This window comes from Leucoraja erinacea, chromosome 20, assembly GCF_028641065.1.
Source record: "Leucoraja erinacea ecotype New England chromosome 20, Leri_hhj_1, whole genome shotgun sequence".
Classification (NCBI taxonomy): domain Eukaryota; kingdom Metazoa; phylum Chordata; class Chondrichthyes; order Rajiformes; family Rajidae; genus Leucoraja; species Leucoraja erinaceus.
In genome coordinates, this window is record NC_073396.1 from 27,659,523 (window position 1) to 27,678,316 (window position 18,794).

General features: G+C 41.2%; 1 protein-coding gene across 7 annotated transcripts in view; it reads right to left on the reverse strand.

Moving 5' to 3' along the window:
* Positions 1 to 12,722: 12,722 nt before the first annotated feature.
* usp7 (ubiquitin specific peptidase 7 (herpes virus-associated)) overlaps positions 12,723 to 18,794 on the reverse strand; it is a 95,095-nt gene continuing 89,023 nt past the window's right edge. For 4 of the 7 annotated variants that reach the window (XM_055651742.1, XM_055651737.1, XM_055651739.1 and 1 more), the window contains 5 exons: positions 18,663 to 18,782; positions 18,433 to 18,504; positions 18,008 to 18,098; positions 17,767 to 17,802; positions 12,723 to 13,433 (listed from right to left, as the gene is read on the reverse strand). In XM_055651742.1, coding sequence (XP_055507717.1) covers positions 13,327 to 13,433; positions 17,767 to 17,802; positions 18,008 to 18,098; positions 18,433 to 18,504; positions 18,663 to 18,782 — 426 coding nt within the window. In that variant the 3' untranslated portion in view covers positions 12,723 to 13,326. The remainder of the gene's footprint in view (positions 13,434 to 17,766; positions 17,803 to 18,007; positions 18,099 to 18,432; positions 18,505 to 18,662; positions 18,783 to 18,794) is intronic. The other 3 variants (XM_055651741.1, XM_055651740.1, XM_055651738.1) reach the window with 2 other exon arrangements.

Here is an 18,794-nt window from a genome sequence, read left to right on the forward strand (position 1 = left end):
ATAATGTATCATCATCATCGTATGTAGGATGTTGGACCTTTATCTTGGTGTAAGGATTCAGTTATTTACAACAGCCGAAACACAACAGATGTACAACAGATTGATGATACGACAATGTTACTAAAGGCATGCACTGATTGTATTGTTTATCCTGTATATATTTTTTATGTATGACGATTTTTGATGTTATGAAAGGTTTATTTTTGATGTCAAATAAAACAAACACGTATCCCTTGTGTCCTGCATCTCAGTAGTGCTGTGTTCTGGATGTGACATTGAATTGCAAGACTTCAGTTCTTTCAGCTGAATGTCCAATAACTTTTGGTACAACTCAAGGAAGGGAGTATTGTCCAACATATCTCTCCCCCCCCCCACTATATTAAATTAAAACAGATTATCGTGACATGATTACATTGTTATTTGTGAAAACGTGCTGTGCCCTCAGTCTGAAGAAGGGTCTCAACCCTGAAACGTCACATTCTTTTTTTCCAGAGATGTTGACTGACTCGCTGAGTTACTCCAGCATTTTGTGTCTATCTTACTATGCACAAGTTGGCTGCTGTGTATCTTGCATTGTAACAGTGAACACACATTATGCAATACTTCTGGAGAAAATGGATAGGTGACGTTTCAGGTCAGGATGAAGAAGGACCCTGACCTGAAACGTCACCTATCCATTTTCCCCAGAGATGTTGTCTGATCCATTGAGTTACTCCAGCATTTTGTGTCTGTCTTTTGGAAACCAGCATCTGCAGTTTATTTTTGTTATAACATGCTTTATTGGATAGAAAGTGCACAGGATCCTCAAAGGGTGAAAACTACAGGAGGTGAGTAGGTAGACTGGAGGAGGAAAGGAAGCGCCGGCCAGCTGACGATCAGAACCACCTCAAGCCCATGCAACTCTCTGTGCCACCAAGGCTTCCTGTTATTTTCCTCTTGGCCATTTGGGTCATGCATATTGTGGAGACAAAACACAGGAGAAAATGTAGTTAGTATTATTAATGCCAACATGAATGACACAGGCAACTGGCTCAAATAACATATAGGCCCTAGAGTTTGTCAAACTGACAGATTACCAGAAATCAGAAACTACACATGTTTCAGATTATGCCAATTTTCACATTGAATGAATGCATGAATGTGGAATGCAAAAATCCATCACGGGTTTATTTCTGCTTGTAAATCAGAAAAGTAATGTACGGATGTCAGGTAGAGAGGTGTTTTATTACAACAAGGTGCAAAAGAAAACACTACTTATTAATACCTATTTATTAACCCAGTGATGCTTATTACATTTCTTCACCGATTGTCATACTCTGCACTGCATCAGAAGCTATTAATTCCAGGGCTTTCATGGGATTTAGAACAAAGGCTTGCTATATATAAAGTTTTAAAAAAACAGTAGGAGTAGGAAGAATGTCACGTTAAGAAAGGGTTTTCTAATCTTAGACTGAAATAACAGTTTTATTTTGAGCTGACTTTATATTGGGATAGAGAGGCCAAGTTTCCTCATAACATGTGCAGGAAGGAACACCTAAGATAGAGATAAAGTGCTGGAGTATTTCTCAGTCTCAGATGCATATAGTCCAGGCAGCATCTTTGGAGAACATGGACAGGCGACATTTCGGATCAAAACCCTTTGTCAGAAGGACAGTGTCTGAGGAAGGGTTCGGACCTGAAACATCATCTGCTCCTTTTCTCCAGAGATGGTGCCTGACCCATTGAGTTTGTGTTTTTCTCCTAACATAATGCCTTCCCAAGCCATGACTCATGTTATTTCAAGGTTTAAGGCAGCAGGGTGATGTTAGAACCTGCCCATTACTCATCTAGGTCACCTACAGATAGAAACACATCCTTGTTGGTCTTGTCTAAGATCAAGTGTCTCAGGATCCTCCCTGTACAGTCATCCCTCGTTATAATGGATCATAGGGACGGGAATGGTGTCCGTTATTGCCGATTGTTCACTATAACTGAGTTAGAGAATATCATTGTATAAGCAGGCTGGGATTGTTTTTTCAATGCTGTGGCTTTCGAGAGACTTTGGGTGCTTGTGTAATATATTTGTACTGTTTCAGAAGACGTTTAATGAGATGCAAAATAAACCAAGCTCTTAATTAGCAAAGTCACTCATTTGAGATTTGATATTATGATGGGATGCGGGGGAGACTATGCATAATTTTGCTTAAAACATTTGCGGTCTCTCGAGTCCTTTTGGAGAGATCATTATCTAGAGGTTGCAAACAGCACTACATGAATGCAAGTTTTTCATTTTGAATGCAAAGATTTTTCTGCATGTAGATGATTTGCTTCTCTGCATGTGTTTGCCCAATTACAAACACTTAAAACAATGCACGGACTGAAACATTGAGGTGCTGTTGTGTAAGGGAGATCACTCCAGTCTTTACGCTTCACTAATTGACGGTTTGACTAAACTGCATTTGCTAATTCCTCTCTGTAAATTCGTGTAACCATGGTTACGTTCTCCTTTTGCACGATAAATGATGCAATAATCTAACGACATTCTGGACATTCTTAAAAATATGCAAAGATTACAATAAATCAAATAAATAATCACACTTTCAATGAAGATAGCCTCTAATTGTGAGAAGGCAGTGGAGCTGGCACGCATTTCAGGAGAGACAAAAGCTACATTCAGAAAGTCGAGACATTCACAACAGTCAGAACCAGAGGCTGTGGGAAAATCTAAAAGAGCAATGGTGTGGCATGCTGTAACTGAATTGAATAAAACCAGTTCAGTGAACACGAAATAGGAAGGAACTGCAGATGCTGGTTTACACCGAAGATGGACACAGAAGGCTGGAGTAACTCAGCGGGACAGGCAGCGTCTCTGGAGAGAAGGAATGGGTGACGTTTTGGGTCGAGACCCTTCCTCAGACAGAGTCAGGGGAGAGGGAGACTAGAGACATGGAAAGGTAAGGTGTGAAAAAAAACAGATCAAAGCAGCCGATGGTCAAGGAAGTGTAGAATGGTTCAGTGTTGACTGAGGGGAAAGTGACAAGGATAGATATAATCAGTAAAATTAATCAGGAGGACAGTGAAACTAGTCAGAGAACTAGGGTGGGGGAGGGACAGAGAGAGAAGGGAAAGCAAGGGTTATTTGAAATTAGAGTATTCAATATTCACACAGTTGGGTTGTAAGCTGCCCAAGTGAAATATACACCCATGACCACAACATGAAGAAGGAACTATATTCTGTAACATTCTTAACCTTGGGTTGTCACCAAAGGTGTTACAGCCAACTCAGGATGCCAGTCACTGTTCCAATTTAGAGAGCACAGCAGACAATTTAGAGAGCACAGCAAAACCCCAGAGAAAGCAATGTGATCATATTTCCCCTGATCGGGTAATGCTGGTTGACCTGTAATGTCACCCATTCCTTCTCTCTAGAGCTGTTGCCTGAGTTACTCCAGTAATTTGAGTCTGTCTTCAATGCTGGTTGAAAGTTCGCTTTGGTCAGGACTCAAATAGCGATTCTAATCTTTGAAATGGCAGTACTCAAGCACTTACTCCCACCTGAAAGAGTCTCAGTTTAAGTAATTGAGGCAAAAGTCTCAATTGAAAGCAAAATATACGCATTTGCGAGGTCATTTTCAGAATTTTTAATCCCCAAAAAACACTTACAATAAATGGACCACTTTGCAGAACATGCCACTGCTGCAATGGAGAAATTGAGATCATCAATTTCCACACAGCTAGCAAATGTTGAGAAATGCATTAAATACCAGAAATACTCCCCAAAGTGCTGGAGTATCTCAGCAGGTCAGGCAGCATCCCCGGAGAACATGAATAGGTGATGTTTTGGGTCAGGGCCCTTCTTCAGACTGGGGATGGTCGACCCTCATGCTGTATCTACCAGATGGCAGACACGTCCCGCAAAAATACACAACGCCCTCAATACAGAATCCTTCCGCCCAGATACAGTCTTATACCCGAGTTAAATGAAATAGAGGCTCCGAGCAAACAGCATACACACAGGAATAAGCAATACAATAACAAGAGTGCAAAACAGCAGAATGGTGCAAAGTCTGTGGAATAGAACTTAAATCAACAATTGGTTTGGAAGGAAGGGCAGATGTTTGGTTTATTTTGCATCTATTTAGCACCTTACATGTCACAAGAATAGACATATCTTGTGTCTATACCGAAGATAGATACAAAAGTACTGGAGTAACCCAGTGGGTCAGGCAGCATTTCTGGAGAGAAGGAATAGGTGACATTTTGGATTGGAACCCTTCTTCAGATATGGTTCAGACCGGCTGTCTGAAGAAGGGTTCTGACCCTATTCCTTCTCTCCAGAGATGCTGCCTGGCCCACTGAGTTATTCCCGCACTTTGTGTCTAACCTTAACGAACAGCTCCTTGACTCAGAGGCAAGAGCTCTACTCACAATCAGTGGCTGACACTTGAACTAATTGTAACTGATTTATGCTGGTGTTCACATCAGTATGCTTTCAGTACTCTTTTATTGCTCATTGCTAACTGCTCTGACGTGCCACGTTCTTGATCCATCATGGTCACAGCCATTAAGATATTCCCATTGTATAGTTTAGCAGGGAGTTGCAGTGACAATGAAGGAATAACATAATTCCAAGATGATATGATAGAACTTTATTTATCCCAGCAGGGAAATTGGTCTGCCAACAATTATAAAACACAAGAAGATACATGAAGCATGAAATTAAAGCGACAAGTGGAATGTCCAAGATTTGGGACCTGCAAAGATTGGGGGGGGGGGGGGGGGGGGGGGGGTTGACCAGTGTGTCATGGAGGGGATGAGCTGCATTGTCCAAGATGCTCTGTAGTTTGAGGAGCATCCTCCCCTCCAAGACTTCTGCCTGAAGAAGGGTTCTGACCAGAAATGTCACCTATTCCCTTTCTCGAGATGCTGCCTGACCCGCTGTGTCCAGCATTTTGTGTCTGTCCCTCTTATAGAAACTTACAAAATTCTTAAGGGGTTGGACAGGCTAGATGCAGGAAGATTATTCCCGATGTTGGGGAAGTCCAGAACTGGGGGTCACAGTTTAAGGATAAGAGGGAAGTCTTTTAGGACCGAGATGAGAAAATCATTTGTTACACAGAGAGTGGTGAATCTGTGGAATTCTCTGCCACAGAAGGTAGTTGAGGCCAGTTCATTGGCTATATTTAAGAGGGAGTTAGATGTGGCCCTTGTGGCTAAAGGGATCAGGGGGTATGGAGAGAAGGCAGGGATGGGGTACTGAGTTGGATAATCAGCCATGATCACATCGAATGGCGGTGCAGGCTTGAAGGGCCGAATGGCTTACTCCTGCACCTAATTTCTATGTTTCTAAGTTTCTATTTCTGTTGTTGAACATGAATGTTAATTGAGAAAGTTGCTGAAGAGGTCTGGGTTTAGCAGACATCTCTTGCAGTCTTCAATAAGCAGGACCAGACAATCCAAAATTTTTCCTCATGTAACATTCAGCAGGTGGTCTCCAAGTGAACAGACTTGTATCCAAGGCGCAGGGAAAAGCACTTGCTCACATTTCAAGGTGAAAAAATACATGGATGAATGAATGACAATTGCACCATCAAGTGGCCAAAAGCTGCATTTATATGAGCAACTTCCAAATTCATTGCTCCCTTTGAAAGTATCATGCTTGCTGATTTAGGAGGACACTTAAAAGTCAACTATACTGGGGAGGGAACACATATTGGACTGAAATAAAGTCTATTCCATTTACCTCACAGAAAACTGTAGCCTGTCCCCACACCCTGTCTCAAGGAAGTGAATGGAGCAGAGAGTTCAGCATGGTCTCTGCTACGTTGGAAAAAAACACAAACACAAAGGGAGACAGCTGTGGAGCACACTCTCATTTATTGGCAGCGACCATCCTGTGCTTCCTCTTGCCCATTACTAGTGTTCTCCATTCCACTCCCGCACTGACGTATCTGAATCCTTGCACTGTTCCAACAAGGCCCTATTTAAACCACTGGAACTTCCATCTGGGCACGATACAATATAACTTTATTTATCCCAAGAGGGAAATTGATCTGCCAACAATCATAAAACACAAACTACATGAAACATGAAATTAAAGTGACGAGTGGAAAGGCTTGTTGGATGTGAAAAGATCTGGGGGGGGGGGGGGGGGGGGGGGGGGGGGGGGGGGGGGGGGGGGGGGGGTATCAGTCGGATGACAAAAGGGGGAGAAGTTGTAACATTTGATAGCCACAAGGAAGAAGGATCTCCTGTGGGGTTCTGTCCTGCATCTTGGTGGAACCAGTCTGTAGTTGAAGGTACTCCTCAGGTTGACCAGTGTCATGGAGGGGGTGAGCCGTATTGTCCAGGATGCTCCGCAGTTTGAGGAGCATCCTCCCCTCCATGAACCTCCCATCAATCCAACTCTGCCCCCAGGACAGAGCCAGCCTTCCTCATGAGTTTGTTGATCCTATTGGTATCCGCAGCCTTCGCCCTGCTGCCCCAGCAAATGGCAGCAAAGATGGCACAGGCTACCACCGATTGGTAGAACATCTGCAGCATCTTACTGCAGACATTGAAGGAGCGGAGCCTTCTTAAAAAGTACAGCCGGCTCTGTCCCGTCTTGTACAGGGCCTCGGCGAGGTGGTACACTCCAAGGTATTTGTACTACCTGTTAAACTGCACATCCACACCATTGACGGAGGCAGGGGACAGGAGTATCCCTCTCCTCCTATAGTCCACCACTAACTCCTTAGTCTTGTTGGTGTTGAGCTGCAGGTGATTCAGCCCACACCACTCAACAAAGTCGTCGACTACCCCTCTGTATTCAGCTTCCCTTCCCTCACTAATGCAGCCCACAATTGCAGTCATCTGAAAACTTCTGCAGGTGGCAGGAGGCAGTTATATCTGAACTCCGAGGTGTAGATAGTAAACAGGAAGGGAGAGAGGATCGGCCCCTGTGGGTCCCGTATTGCTCACCACCATGTCCGAGACACGGTTCTGTAGCCTGACATATTGTGGTCGTCCAGTCAAGTAGTTGGTGGTTCAGAACATCAATGGAGCATCCACCCCGCGTCTTGGTCGGTTTGCTCCCTTACAGTGCAGGCGGATCATGTTAAAAAGCACTGGAGAAGTAAAAAAAACGTGACTCTTACAAAGCTTCCCAGCATATCCATGTAAGCATAGGACCGATGGAGCATGCGCATGATGGCGTTCTCAACCCCCATCTTTGTATGGTAAACAAACTGTAGGTGGTCCAGTTAGGCACATCACCTCCCTTCCATTGACTCCATTTACACCTCGTACTGCTTCACCAAGGCCACCAGCATAATCAAGGAAGAGTTGCACCCCAGTCATTCCCTCTCCCATCAGGCAAGAGGTACAAAAGTGTGAAAACGCACAACTCCAGGTTCAGGGAGTTTTTTCCCCAGTTATTGTTAGGCAGCAACTAGAGGAATCCTGACTATCTACCACATTGCAGACTTGGACTCTACTTGACTTTATTTTGCACAAAACGTTAAATCAGTTTTATTCATCACATACAAGTGCATTGAAAGTCCACACCACACCCACTCCGGGAAAGACCGCTCCAATCCATGGTGTTAGGCCGCGAGGGAGGCGACATGGAAAAAGTTGCCTCTCCGTAGAGGCGACTGAAAGCAGTCCCCCCCCCCCACCACCCCCCTCACACAAGACAATAAAACAAACATTTAGACGCACAAAAAAAAAGTAGAAATAATGGACACGCTGCTGGGAGGGCAGCTGTCTTGCAGCACCCCCACCGACATTATTGCCATTATCATGTATCTGCACACTGTAGATGGCTCGATTGTAATCATGTCTTGTCTTCCTGCCGATTGGTTAACGCTCAAAGGTTTTTCAAAGTAACTCAGTACTTGTGCCGTTAAACTAAACTCATTACTGCCTTCTCAACCCCTTTGCCAATACTGGGAAACGGTCTACAACCTGAAATGGTGACTCTATTTATCTTTCCACAGAAACTGCATGGCCCAGCGTTTCCAGCATTGCGGTTATATGAAGACAATGGCTTTTGTGCTTTCTTTTCATGTATTATACATTTTAAATGTTTATTGCATGGTGTCCCCGGAATCTCACCACCTCTCAGACTCCCATCTGCTATCTGCACTTGCTCTTAGTCAAAACACACAATATCTGCTCAAAAAGGCAACTCTCCACATCCTAACCTCCATCAACTTCACTTCTTCCCTTCATTCAACCCAATGACCCCTGTAAATCTTCCGCTTCTTCTTGCGTATGGCGTGCACAGCCTAAAGTTGTAGGACAACTTGTTCTATTTGATTGTGCACACCGGGTTGATTGCATTCGTCGAAACAGGGCGGGCCACGTGAAGGTAGCAATCTTCCACCCCACCCATGTAAATCTTATGAGCCACTTTGAAAAACTTCCCCCGCATTTCCAGCCTTCCATTTCCCAACACTTCATGAATGTGCTGTTACTTCATCTTGCGCCTGAGGCAGCAGAGGTTATGTAATGCCCTCCAGGCGCTGTAGCCAGTTCAAGGTTACTGGAGAAACTCAGCGGGTCGAGGACTATGGAGCGTGAGGTCTTTCGGGCCGAAACCCTGTATCGGGGGGGGGGGGGGGGGGGGGGGGGAGGAGTAGCGAGAAGGCTGGGGGATGGGAGGAGACAGCAGGAGCAAGGGAGACCAGTTCAATGTGCTGTTGTCGAGGACCGTGAGGTCTACCCCTGTATCGCAGCAGTCGAAAATGACGTGCTGCGCTGTTTGCTGGTCTGCTCCACACACAGGCTGCATGTTGGCGTAAAACCTGCCGATCCCCTGTACGGAGCCAGTTCAGGGCGACCCACTCTTTGCGGGGTAGGTCAGAGCGGGGTGGGGCTGTGGTGTTCGGTGCAACAGTGAATTGCGGAGGTCACAAAGTCCGTTCCCAGCTGGTACTCCATGCTCCTAGTGTTGAAACTGGAGCCACAGAGGGTTGCTGCGTGACAGGAAAAGGGGCGACGAGATGACAGGCGATGAGGTCCCAGTTGCTGAGAATCCAGGGCGAGGTGGTGTATAAAGGATGGTTGGCATCCGATGGGGCCTTGCACACCAGCATACGAGTGAAGAACAGATCTCTCATTCAAGATACTTGTACCCTCATTTTCAAAGGGTCAGCAAAGTACGTGGTAAGTGATTCTGACTAGATTTCTCAATGTCAGGCTGGTTTTGCGCTTCACTTCATCTCAACTGCTACAGACGATTCAATGACAGGGATAGGATCACTCACCCTTTTGTTACAAGAGATTTTATTCAGTCTTTACCTAACCTGTGTTGCACTGCATATTTGACGTGCTTTCTCCCGCGCATTGGGAAAACCAAGGCATGATATTTGACCATCACACAAACTGTTCATGACCCATGGACTTCATGCTCAGATTGCACAAGACTGAGTGATAGATATATATTTATTTTACTTCTTCTCCAGAACAGAGATTAATGAGGAAAGTGCAAACATTGAGCAATTCAAGTTCAACCCAAGTTCAATCCTGATGTCTGCACATTCTCATGTGACCATTTAGGCCATTTATCTGTGCCCTCTCTTCCTTCCCACCTAAACCCGTGTCCATCGAAAGCACTGACAATTTTGCTGCCCATCCCCTCAATTCATCCAGTTGAATTTTAACCAAGTTGCTCTCAATGTTTAGTTTAAAATATATGTTCAACACCTTCATTTTTGGTAACACCCCTATGTGTAGCACTTTGCTGGATTTCTGCCAAAAATCCAAATGGATGACACACCTTTGTTGCTTCAAAATACTCATGACTGGTCAAAACACAATTTGCCTTTAACCGAAATATTTCATTGAGGCACATTTTTCTCAAGTGCTTTTTCCTAATGGCTTCTAAAACCTTCTGTACATGCTATTCAACTGCCTTACTTTACCTGGTACTTCATGTCCCTTCCACCTCATTTGATTCTGTCATTTTTAAATATGCTGTCAATTGACACTCTGCCAGCTCAAGGCAGGGCAGAAGAACCAAACAATAATCAAAATAGAGCAACTTCCCTCAAAAAAAGAGAATAATCCAATGTATGTCACCATACACAAATGATGTGGGGGGAGAATTTTATTCATTTAGCTTAACGGTGGTAGGAGCTATTTTATGCCTGACCAATAACCAACCTGAAGATTTCAATAGCTCCAAGGCCAAGAAGGCCATTGCCCTTTTAATGAGTGAAACCAATGAATATGCACAAGTGCATTGAACAATATATTTCATTTTTCACATGCTTCTTCTGTTCATTTCTGTTCTTGCTTTCGATATTACCATTCCAGGAAAATATACGACTTGGGGAAACCATAAAATGGAAGATTTTTCTTGCTAATATGAATGTTGCCAGTATGATTGATCACTGGGAAGAACTAATTAACCATGCCATATAAATGTCAAAACCTTTGAAAAATTGCAGTTGATAAGTACACACCAGCCAAGCATAGCAAACCTTTATCTAATGCCATTAACTAAATTTACCATTGTCCTCATGGGTAGACAAAACAAAATTGCAAAAAATCTGATAATCAAAAAGCTACGAAGGAGAAAAATTCAAGAATTTTAAATGATGCACAGCGTTTAAAGTCAGATAATAACTACAGCAGCTGAAGGAAATGCACCCGACTGACCATAACACCACAGTAGTCGTTGAACTTACCAAACATGATTTTAGTATCTTTACCTCTTCCCCACGAAAGGTCTATTTTAATTGAAATCACATGCCTTGCATGCAGATGGTAGAAATCTGACACATCTTCCACCCCATGTGAAAAGCCATTTCACTGCATTAGTATTGTTAAAGGTGAAGAACCATAATTTTTCCAAGCCAAGAATGTCATCCACATATTTTACTTTAAAAAAAAAACTAAGCTTGGTATTCTGTATTTAAAAAAAAGATCAGGATGGCATATCACATCTTGAGAAAATAACCGTAGACACAAGAGCTGGAGTAACTCAGCAGGGCTGACATCTTTGGAGAGAAGGAATAGGTGACATGTCTCTAGAAATGCTGTCAGGCCTGCTGAGTTATTCCAGCTTTTTGTGTCTCTCTTCAGTTTAAACCAGCATCTATAGTTTCTTCCTACACATCTTGAGAAAACTACCCGCAGTTAAGCACTGCACAAATAGTTACAGGAGTCTTTACCTTCTTCAAATATTGTTGATCTCCAAAACTATTTTTGAGGTTTGTTAAACCATACTGTTCTCCGTTGTAATTTGTTGCAATTGTAACATTTGGATACAGAACAATGAGAAATAATAAATGATTCATTGGAAAAAGTAGACATTGCCATTCACCTGAACTGGCAACCAAAATTCGACTGCAAAAAGATGCAACAATTTATTTCTGCAACAAATTAAAAAATGAACGCTTGAAGAAAATAACGGAGATAAATAGAACAAAGTCCACCAGTTAAGGGTCAGCAATCATTAAAGTTTAGCAGGTAATCACAGGAAACACTTGAAAATAGAAATACAGTTTAAACAGTCTGAAGAAGGGTTTCGGCCCGAAACGTTGCCTATTTCCTTCGCTCCATAGATGCTGCTGCACCCGCTGAGTTTCTCCAGCTTTTTTGTGTAACCTACAGTTTAAATATGTCTGAAGAAGGGTCTCGACCCGAAACGTCGCCAATTCCTTCTCGCCATAGATGCTGCCTCACCCGCTGAGTTTCTCCAGCATTTTTTGTCTATCTTCGATTTTTCCAGCATCTGCAGTTCTTTCTTAAATATTAAATATATAAACATTATTTAATACCCAAGGAATAACCCAAGTATTCTAAGAAAGAAAATACTGCTCGAGTCCATTTGATCTAAATCTATTTTTATAATATTCAGCATTACATAAAAATCTGCAAATCTCTCAGAACATATTTTTGCAGGTTAAATGCATAACCAAAAAAAACCAAAACAAAATAATCTTAGTTTGATGCAAAAAGCAAATGCAACACATTTTTTTATAGAAAGTTTTATTCAACATACAACATTTTCCAGCAAAAAAGCAATATACAGGAAAAGATTTCATACACTGCTACATGAATTAAAAAGATAGGAGGGAAGAGAAATTAAATTGTGAATTGCAGATTCTATTTTACTGCACTCAACTAGACACGCTGCTGCAATTAGCTTAAAAATGAACCCAATCTGAAATAAAACTACACGCAATGAATATCAACATCAGTGACTTTACCTGCAGACTCCATGGGAATTTTATCCTTAGAGTGTTAAATTGTACGTTCATCATTAAATATACAATTTTTTTTTGTATTTTTAAAATTTTTTACAAAGTCAACAGCTTACTACTTACGTTATTGAGCATGCCCTCTGTGCTAAAGGCTGTTTCTGTCATGTTATAATTTTTCACATCTCACCATGACAAAATAGAACACATTCAGATTTTTCAACTTTGCCCTTTCCAGCCACCATTGTTTTAAAACCGTTTCCCACAGGCAGCACAGTAAACCCACCTTCTCCACTCAAGTCACCATTAGGAAGCACCAATGGCCATAGCATCAAAGTAAAACAAGCATAGCCAGATCTACAAACTCGCACCAGGCAGGATACAATGAGTACTGATTTATTATTATTATTATTGCCAAGGTGTTCTACAAAGAGTATGGTATGAGAACAAAAAAAAACCCAGGTCATGTTTAAAAATAAAATCAAAGACCACATTCAGCCTGGAGAAAAATAATTTCTCCTTAATATTAAGTGCCAACAACGTGCTAGATGTAGTACAGACACCATTTATTAATGCTGTGAAACGAGGCGGTGTACAAATTCACAAAAAATCTGAATTCATCCAAACTACCTAAATAAAGAAAACTATCCATATGACTGTAAACATGAACATGCTGACTGCTTCAAGTGTTTGTGAAGTTTCACAATATCTAGAATTAGCAGCCAGGCAGAGATGTGAATCCTATGCCATCTGCTGTGGGTTATTCTAAAGGCATGAAACCATTTAGCAAATGACTAGCTGTTTTCTTACTACTCAGCTCCTTTACTATGCTGCCATATTCCTGCCTTTTCATCTTTAAACCAAGAACTCGCATCCAACTGCATTGCTCTTTGTAAAGGGCAAATCCACTTCCTCTCTCCATCTGGAAAATAGGCCGTCAATTGGTACAGGGAAGCCAAACCGAACAGCCTAAACAAAATAAAATTAGCATCAGCAGCAAATCCTGTCGCTGAAAACTTTTGACAAGGTGCATGTGTACCAAAGTTCGATTTTTTTTTACTGTTGTTGGATAGGTGCACACACTGTCTTTTTGATTCGTCAACTTTTTTTTTCTTTTCAAGACACACAATTCTGACTAGGTCAGGTATTGGTGTCAGTTGTGGATCTTGATCGCCTTTTCCAGGTATGCATAGCGACTTCTCTTTGGAGCTTTATTGAAGTGATCAAGTCCCAACCATGGCCTTGGTTGAGACATATTACCTGGAACAAGAAAATAAATTGATAGTCCTTTCACATTAATGTATATGCAAATCAAAGTTAAGCAGTCAACATATATCAGGAATAAATTGCAGCCTTTTTAGTAGCTATTGCCATCACTTACTATAATTAGGACTGCTAAAAAATGTTAAATATAATTTCATGCACAAAACAAGAAAGCTGGAGAGCATCACACACTTGTTAACACACTGTAAGGATGTTTAAGCCATTCTTAATCTGTAATAGGTATAACTTTTCATACTTTAAACTAACGTATTTATATTTTCTTTAATGCAGGTTCCATTATTATGGACAAAAGCGCGTATAAAGAGAACTGCTCAGTTGCATTCCTTCTGTTCACACATAACTCACACAAGCTCTTAAAACGTCCAACTTAACACACAAACGTAACTGTCTCTTTCCACAATTCTGTCTGACTTATTTCAGATTTGCAGCATATGTAATGTTTTTGATTTTCATTCTGGAATCAAGGAAACTTGATCAGAAACATTGGATAGCAAAGGCATCTTTCTGAAATCGAAAAGAACCATCAACCCAATATCAGACCAGTCTGAGGAAGGGTCTCGACCCAAAATGTCACCCATTCCTTCTCGACAGAGATGCTGCCTGCGCCGCTGAGTTACTCCAGCTTTTTGTGTCTATCTCCAATATAAGACATTATGTCGTCTGGCAAAATGCACAGAAACAATTAATACTTTAATAAAACCTGTGTTGTAAAATGTATTCTCAGGATTTTGGTATCACCTCAGGACCTTGACATCACCAGCAAGGGCCAGGATTGGTTACTCAAGGCTGCGATGAGAAACCTTCCTGAACCACTGAAGGATTCCTATTGTGCTATTAGAGAACTGAGCACGACAAGCAATTTTGGCAAATTAAAACTACGAGTTAAGACAATTTATGACTATGACTGCACAGCGAGGTGTGAGGAGCCCCGTGTGTAACCCTGCATAGCTTAACATGAAAAGCAATTAGTGAGTAATTAGTAGCTCAGCTAACACTACTATGTTAAGCATATCTGGTTTTAAAATGAAAGGCACCATAGTGAAAATAAAACTAATAATAGACAAAATGTCACATTTGATGAGACACACTGGGTACACTTGACAAGCCTATTTGTAGAAATCTGGTATTCTTTCACACTGAATTTTTTTGGATTGGATAAATATTAAAAATGCAAATTTTTTTAGACATGAAAAGCTGATATTTCTCCCCAATTCAGAAAACCAAAGGTAGCTAAGCTAATTAGCACTCCAAAGTTTCTCTACGCATGTGGAGTTTCCCCATATTACACCAACTGGCACCTGAGCGGTTTAGACTCAGTGTATGGGCAAATAAGATGCTATACACTAGTTCAATGAATAGCTTGGTTTGAAGACTCTAAAATGAAAGAGAAAAAGCACTGTAAAACAACTGTTTGATCAAAGCACATTATGAAATGTCCTCTTTCCCTTGAACATGAATAAATGTCATGCATACTTGTTTGAAACCATTGATCAGTCTTGAGGCCCTTGACAGATCGATGCGTTTTGCAATGGTGATAGGGCTCCAAAAGCAATGCTGTGGGTTGATTAGAACACTGCACTAGAATGTGCCATTTTATACATTGGGCTAATGATTCACCATTTTATTTGAGTAATTAGTGATTGTCTCAATGACTGCACAAAATCTACTTGTGTACAACAGGCCTCCATTTTTCCGTATTAATAGGGAACACATTCTAGCGTTTTAAAATTTGAATAATCCTTTCCAGTCAGAACATATATCTCCCTGAAGCAACATAAATTTCACATCTCCTGGCACGTCGACCTGCACTGTCCTCCATCCAAACGTACATCTCAAGCAACCTTTCCTTTCAAACACTCCACTGGTCAAAGATCGCTCCTAGGACATTGCAGTTAAAATTGGGAGCCATTAAATACATTTGGATCAGAGCTAGATTTTAGAAAGAACATCATCGAGGAAGTTAGAGCCTCGAGGGAATTTGTACATAACTGCTCCTGAAGCAACTGGCCTGATCTTGAATTGTTATCCAGTTTTAGATTGGTATGTATTTGTTGTGGTTTTGAAAATGTTTATCCCCAACTGAGCCTCCCATGGTGCTGAAAAATAAACGATCTTCACCACACGGCAGCTTCAAGAGAAATGCTGGGAGTAGCATCAACCACAAACATGGCCCTTTCCCTCATGTCTACACTTCCTTACAATACAAGAGAACATTTATGCCCTTTCAGTTTACGCCATTCAGAGAAATCCTATTCCACCACTAAACTTTTTCACTATGATCTAATATCTCCACCATCTCATCAACATCCCATCATATTCCACCCCACTGTGATATTTCACCCCGGGGATAAATTTAAAGTGACCAATTAATATAAAAACCCACGCATTCTGAGATTTAGGTGGAAACAGGATCATCTGAAGAAAACCCATGTAGTCACAGGCAGAATGTGAACATACTGCACAGACAGCACTAGAGGTCCAGATGACCGTGGCAACTCAAACTGTGAGGCAGCAGCTCTTTTAGCTGGGCCACTGTGTCGTGTACAAAAACCTCTAGCAATTAGGGAATTGTGAAGCACCTTTCTTAATTTGATCTGCCTCATTTTACATCTGCTTCACAGAACAGGCCCTTTTGGCCCACAATGTCTGCATTGAACACGATGCCAACCTAAATTAATCTCTTCTGCCTGCACATGATGCATATCCATATGCCTATCTAAAAGCCTCAACATTCCACGATGATATGCAAGCAACAAACTTAACCAACAGGCCCAAACTCAAGTGTAGGTGGATATCAAATGAGGTGCGTCAACGCCTTCACCAAATCATGCTCTCTACAGTGCAGCATCGCATCAGGCTACCAAAGTGAAGGTTAGATTTTCATTATTTACTTTGTTCAATAACCAATTCATGTCCTCCTGCGTGGGCCTTTACAAAAGCCTTCCTGAAATCCAAGTACATCTCCCAGGTACCTGGTCTTCTTTTCTCATCACACCCTCAAAGTACAAATGATTAATCAAACACAATTCTCCCTTGGTGTAGATTCTTTTGAGGGGTTCCATTATTAGATCCTTTTTGCAAGTGCAAAGTACAGAGCTGTACTTAGCCTTTCAGCCCTCCTCCAGACTGCAGCCTTGGTTGATGTAATAATCAAGGGAAACCAGTTAAAATGACACTTGGAACTAATCCCAGTGTAAAATATAAAATGGTACATTTAACTGCTTGTAGTGCAACTTTCTACAATGCTTTTAAACCAGTTAGCCTATTTACACTTGGGTTGTAATTTTCTCAAATTATTCAAAGTAATGGATTTCAGAAAATATGGAAATATTGTATACAACCCACTGTGTGTACTCTTCCCATGTTTAAGCACAAAAATGTTTAAAAATATAAAGTATTACTTTTCCCTTCCTTGCTTGCCATCTGAGAACTCATGTAGTTGCGTGATGATCCTTTTGAATTGCCAGATCCAAAGTAGTAATGGATGCACTGGAGAGTCCCCCCCCCCCCGGACATTTCCTTGAAATTAATGTTCAACTTCACAAAGATGTTGCCTGGAATGGAATGTTTTACTAATGAGGACAAGAATGGCTGGGCTTGTTTTCCCTGCAGCAGAGATGGCCGAGTAGGTCTGAGGGAAGAGATCTGTTGGATGTTTACAAAATAGATAGGTGGATAGTGAAAAACGTTACTATGTAACAGCGAGGCATTAAACCAGAGAGCGGTGGTTTAAGGCAAGGAGCAAGAGAGTTTGTGGGGTTCTGATGAAATATGTTTCACCCAGAGGGTGGTTGCATTCGGAAATGAGATGGAGACAGGTAATTTCACATTTATAAGGGTACCTGGACACAGACTTGAATTGCCACGGCATAAAAGGCTGAGGCATAAAAGAGGGGTGCCTGAGGTGCTGGCTTTGTTTCCGTGCTGCAAGACTCAAGTACAAAGATCCTTCTTGTCCACTTTACCTTGGTTCCTTAAATGCAGGAATCTCAATTAACCAAATATCTTCCATAATCAACCCTTGCCTAGCCAGCTCATCCTCAAACCCAAACCGCTCAAAAACCTCTGAGCATTTAGTCACAAAAATATTCTTCAAATTAATTTGGATTTTATTATGCCATATAAATGGCCTCCAGTGAGAAAAATCCAAACCCTCACATCCCAGTTTGGGATTTCATCCAAAAACAGAACAGCACCTCGCAATTTTGTTGTTACTTTCAATGTTCAGATTCTTATGCAAATAGTTGGGTCACATGTACTTATATAAAAATAAAACTTTTCATCTATCTTCAGTTTCACAATAGCTTACCCGTTAACTGAAGAGAATCTGGAACAGGCCAGTCTTCTGTAAAAAAAGTCATGTATATAAAACTCCCACAAAAGATAACCCTGACTTCTGTCTAGAAATATTTCAAACATATGCAGAGAAATCAATTATTACCAAGGTTATTTTCATAAAAATTCTCGAATCAATTTAGTTGCATTTTTAGGCATTTCAACCAACTCGATTCATGACAAACAAATATGTTATATGTTGTACAGCTACTCACTGGGCTGTGGTTCAAAATCCTTCAGGTTGATTTCATATTCATCCTCATTAATGTACTGGTGCCGGCCCATCATCACAATTGCAAACTTGAACTTAAAAAGAGATTTGGGTTTTAATACAAAGTCATGATATACAAGATTATAAATTGCCAACAATTTATACAGGCGCCTCGTGTCTTACGCAGGGGTTAAGTTCCTAAAAAGTCGTGCTTTAGTCAAAAGTTTGTAAATTAAACATATGTATTTAAACTAGTGTAAATTTTGGTGTGAAAGATTAAAAAAGCTTGTAAAGTAGGTTTGGGTATTAATTAAACAAGTGCTTTATTTCAAGAACGCATAAATCTAACCTGCTTAAAATGCGAGGCGCCGTATGTGCCTTTTCATCTTGATCTAAGAAATAGTCTGCCACAAACTTGAAGGCACTTACCTTTTCAAATTCCTTCTCTTGGACTTCCAGCATTGCTTGAATTCGTTTCATAATCTCCACGAATGGTTCGCTCTAAAACGTGCAACATGCGACATCTTAACCTCATACCAGAAATATTGTTCAAAATAAAAGTTTCTCAAACATTTACATAATATTTCACATGAAAATCTTTTGTACATAGTGATATTGCACAGATACAAGCCAAATATTTTCTACATTAGGCAGCCTACCTGGCATATTCGCAACAAAAATGGAATTCCAAAAGTGCCAAAAACCTCTTTATGAAAGTGTGCCACTGGGATCAGTAATTCATTTTCTTTGTCAAGATCAACCTGATCTAGTGGAACCTCCTGTAAAATGTT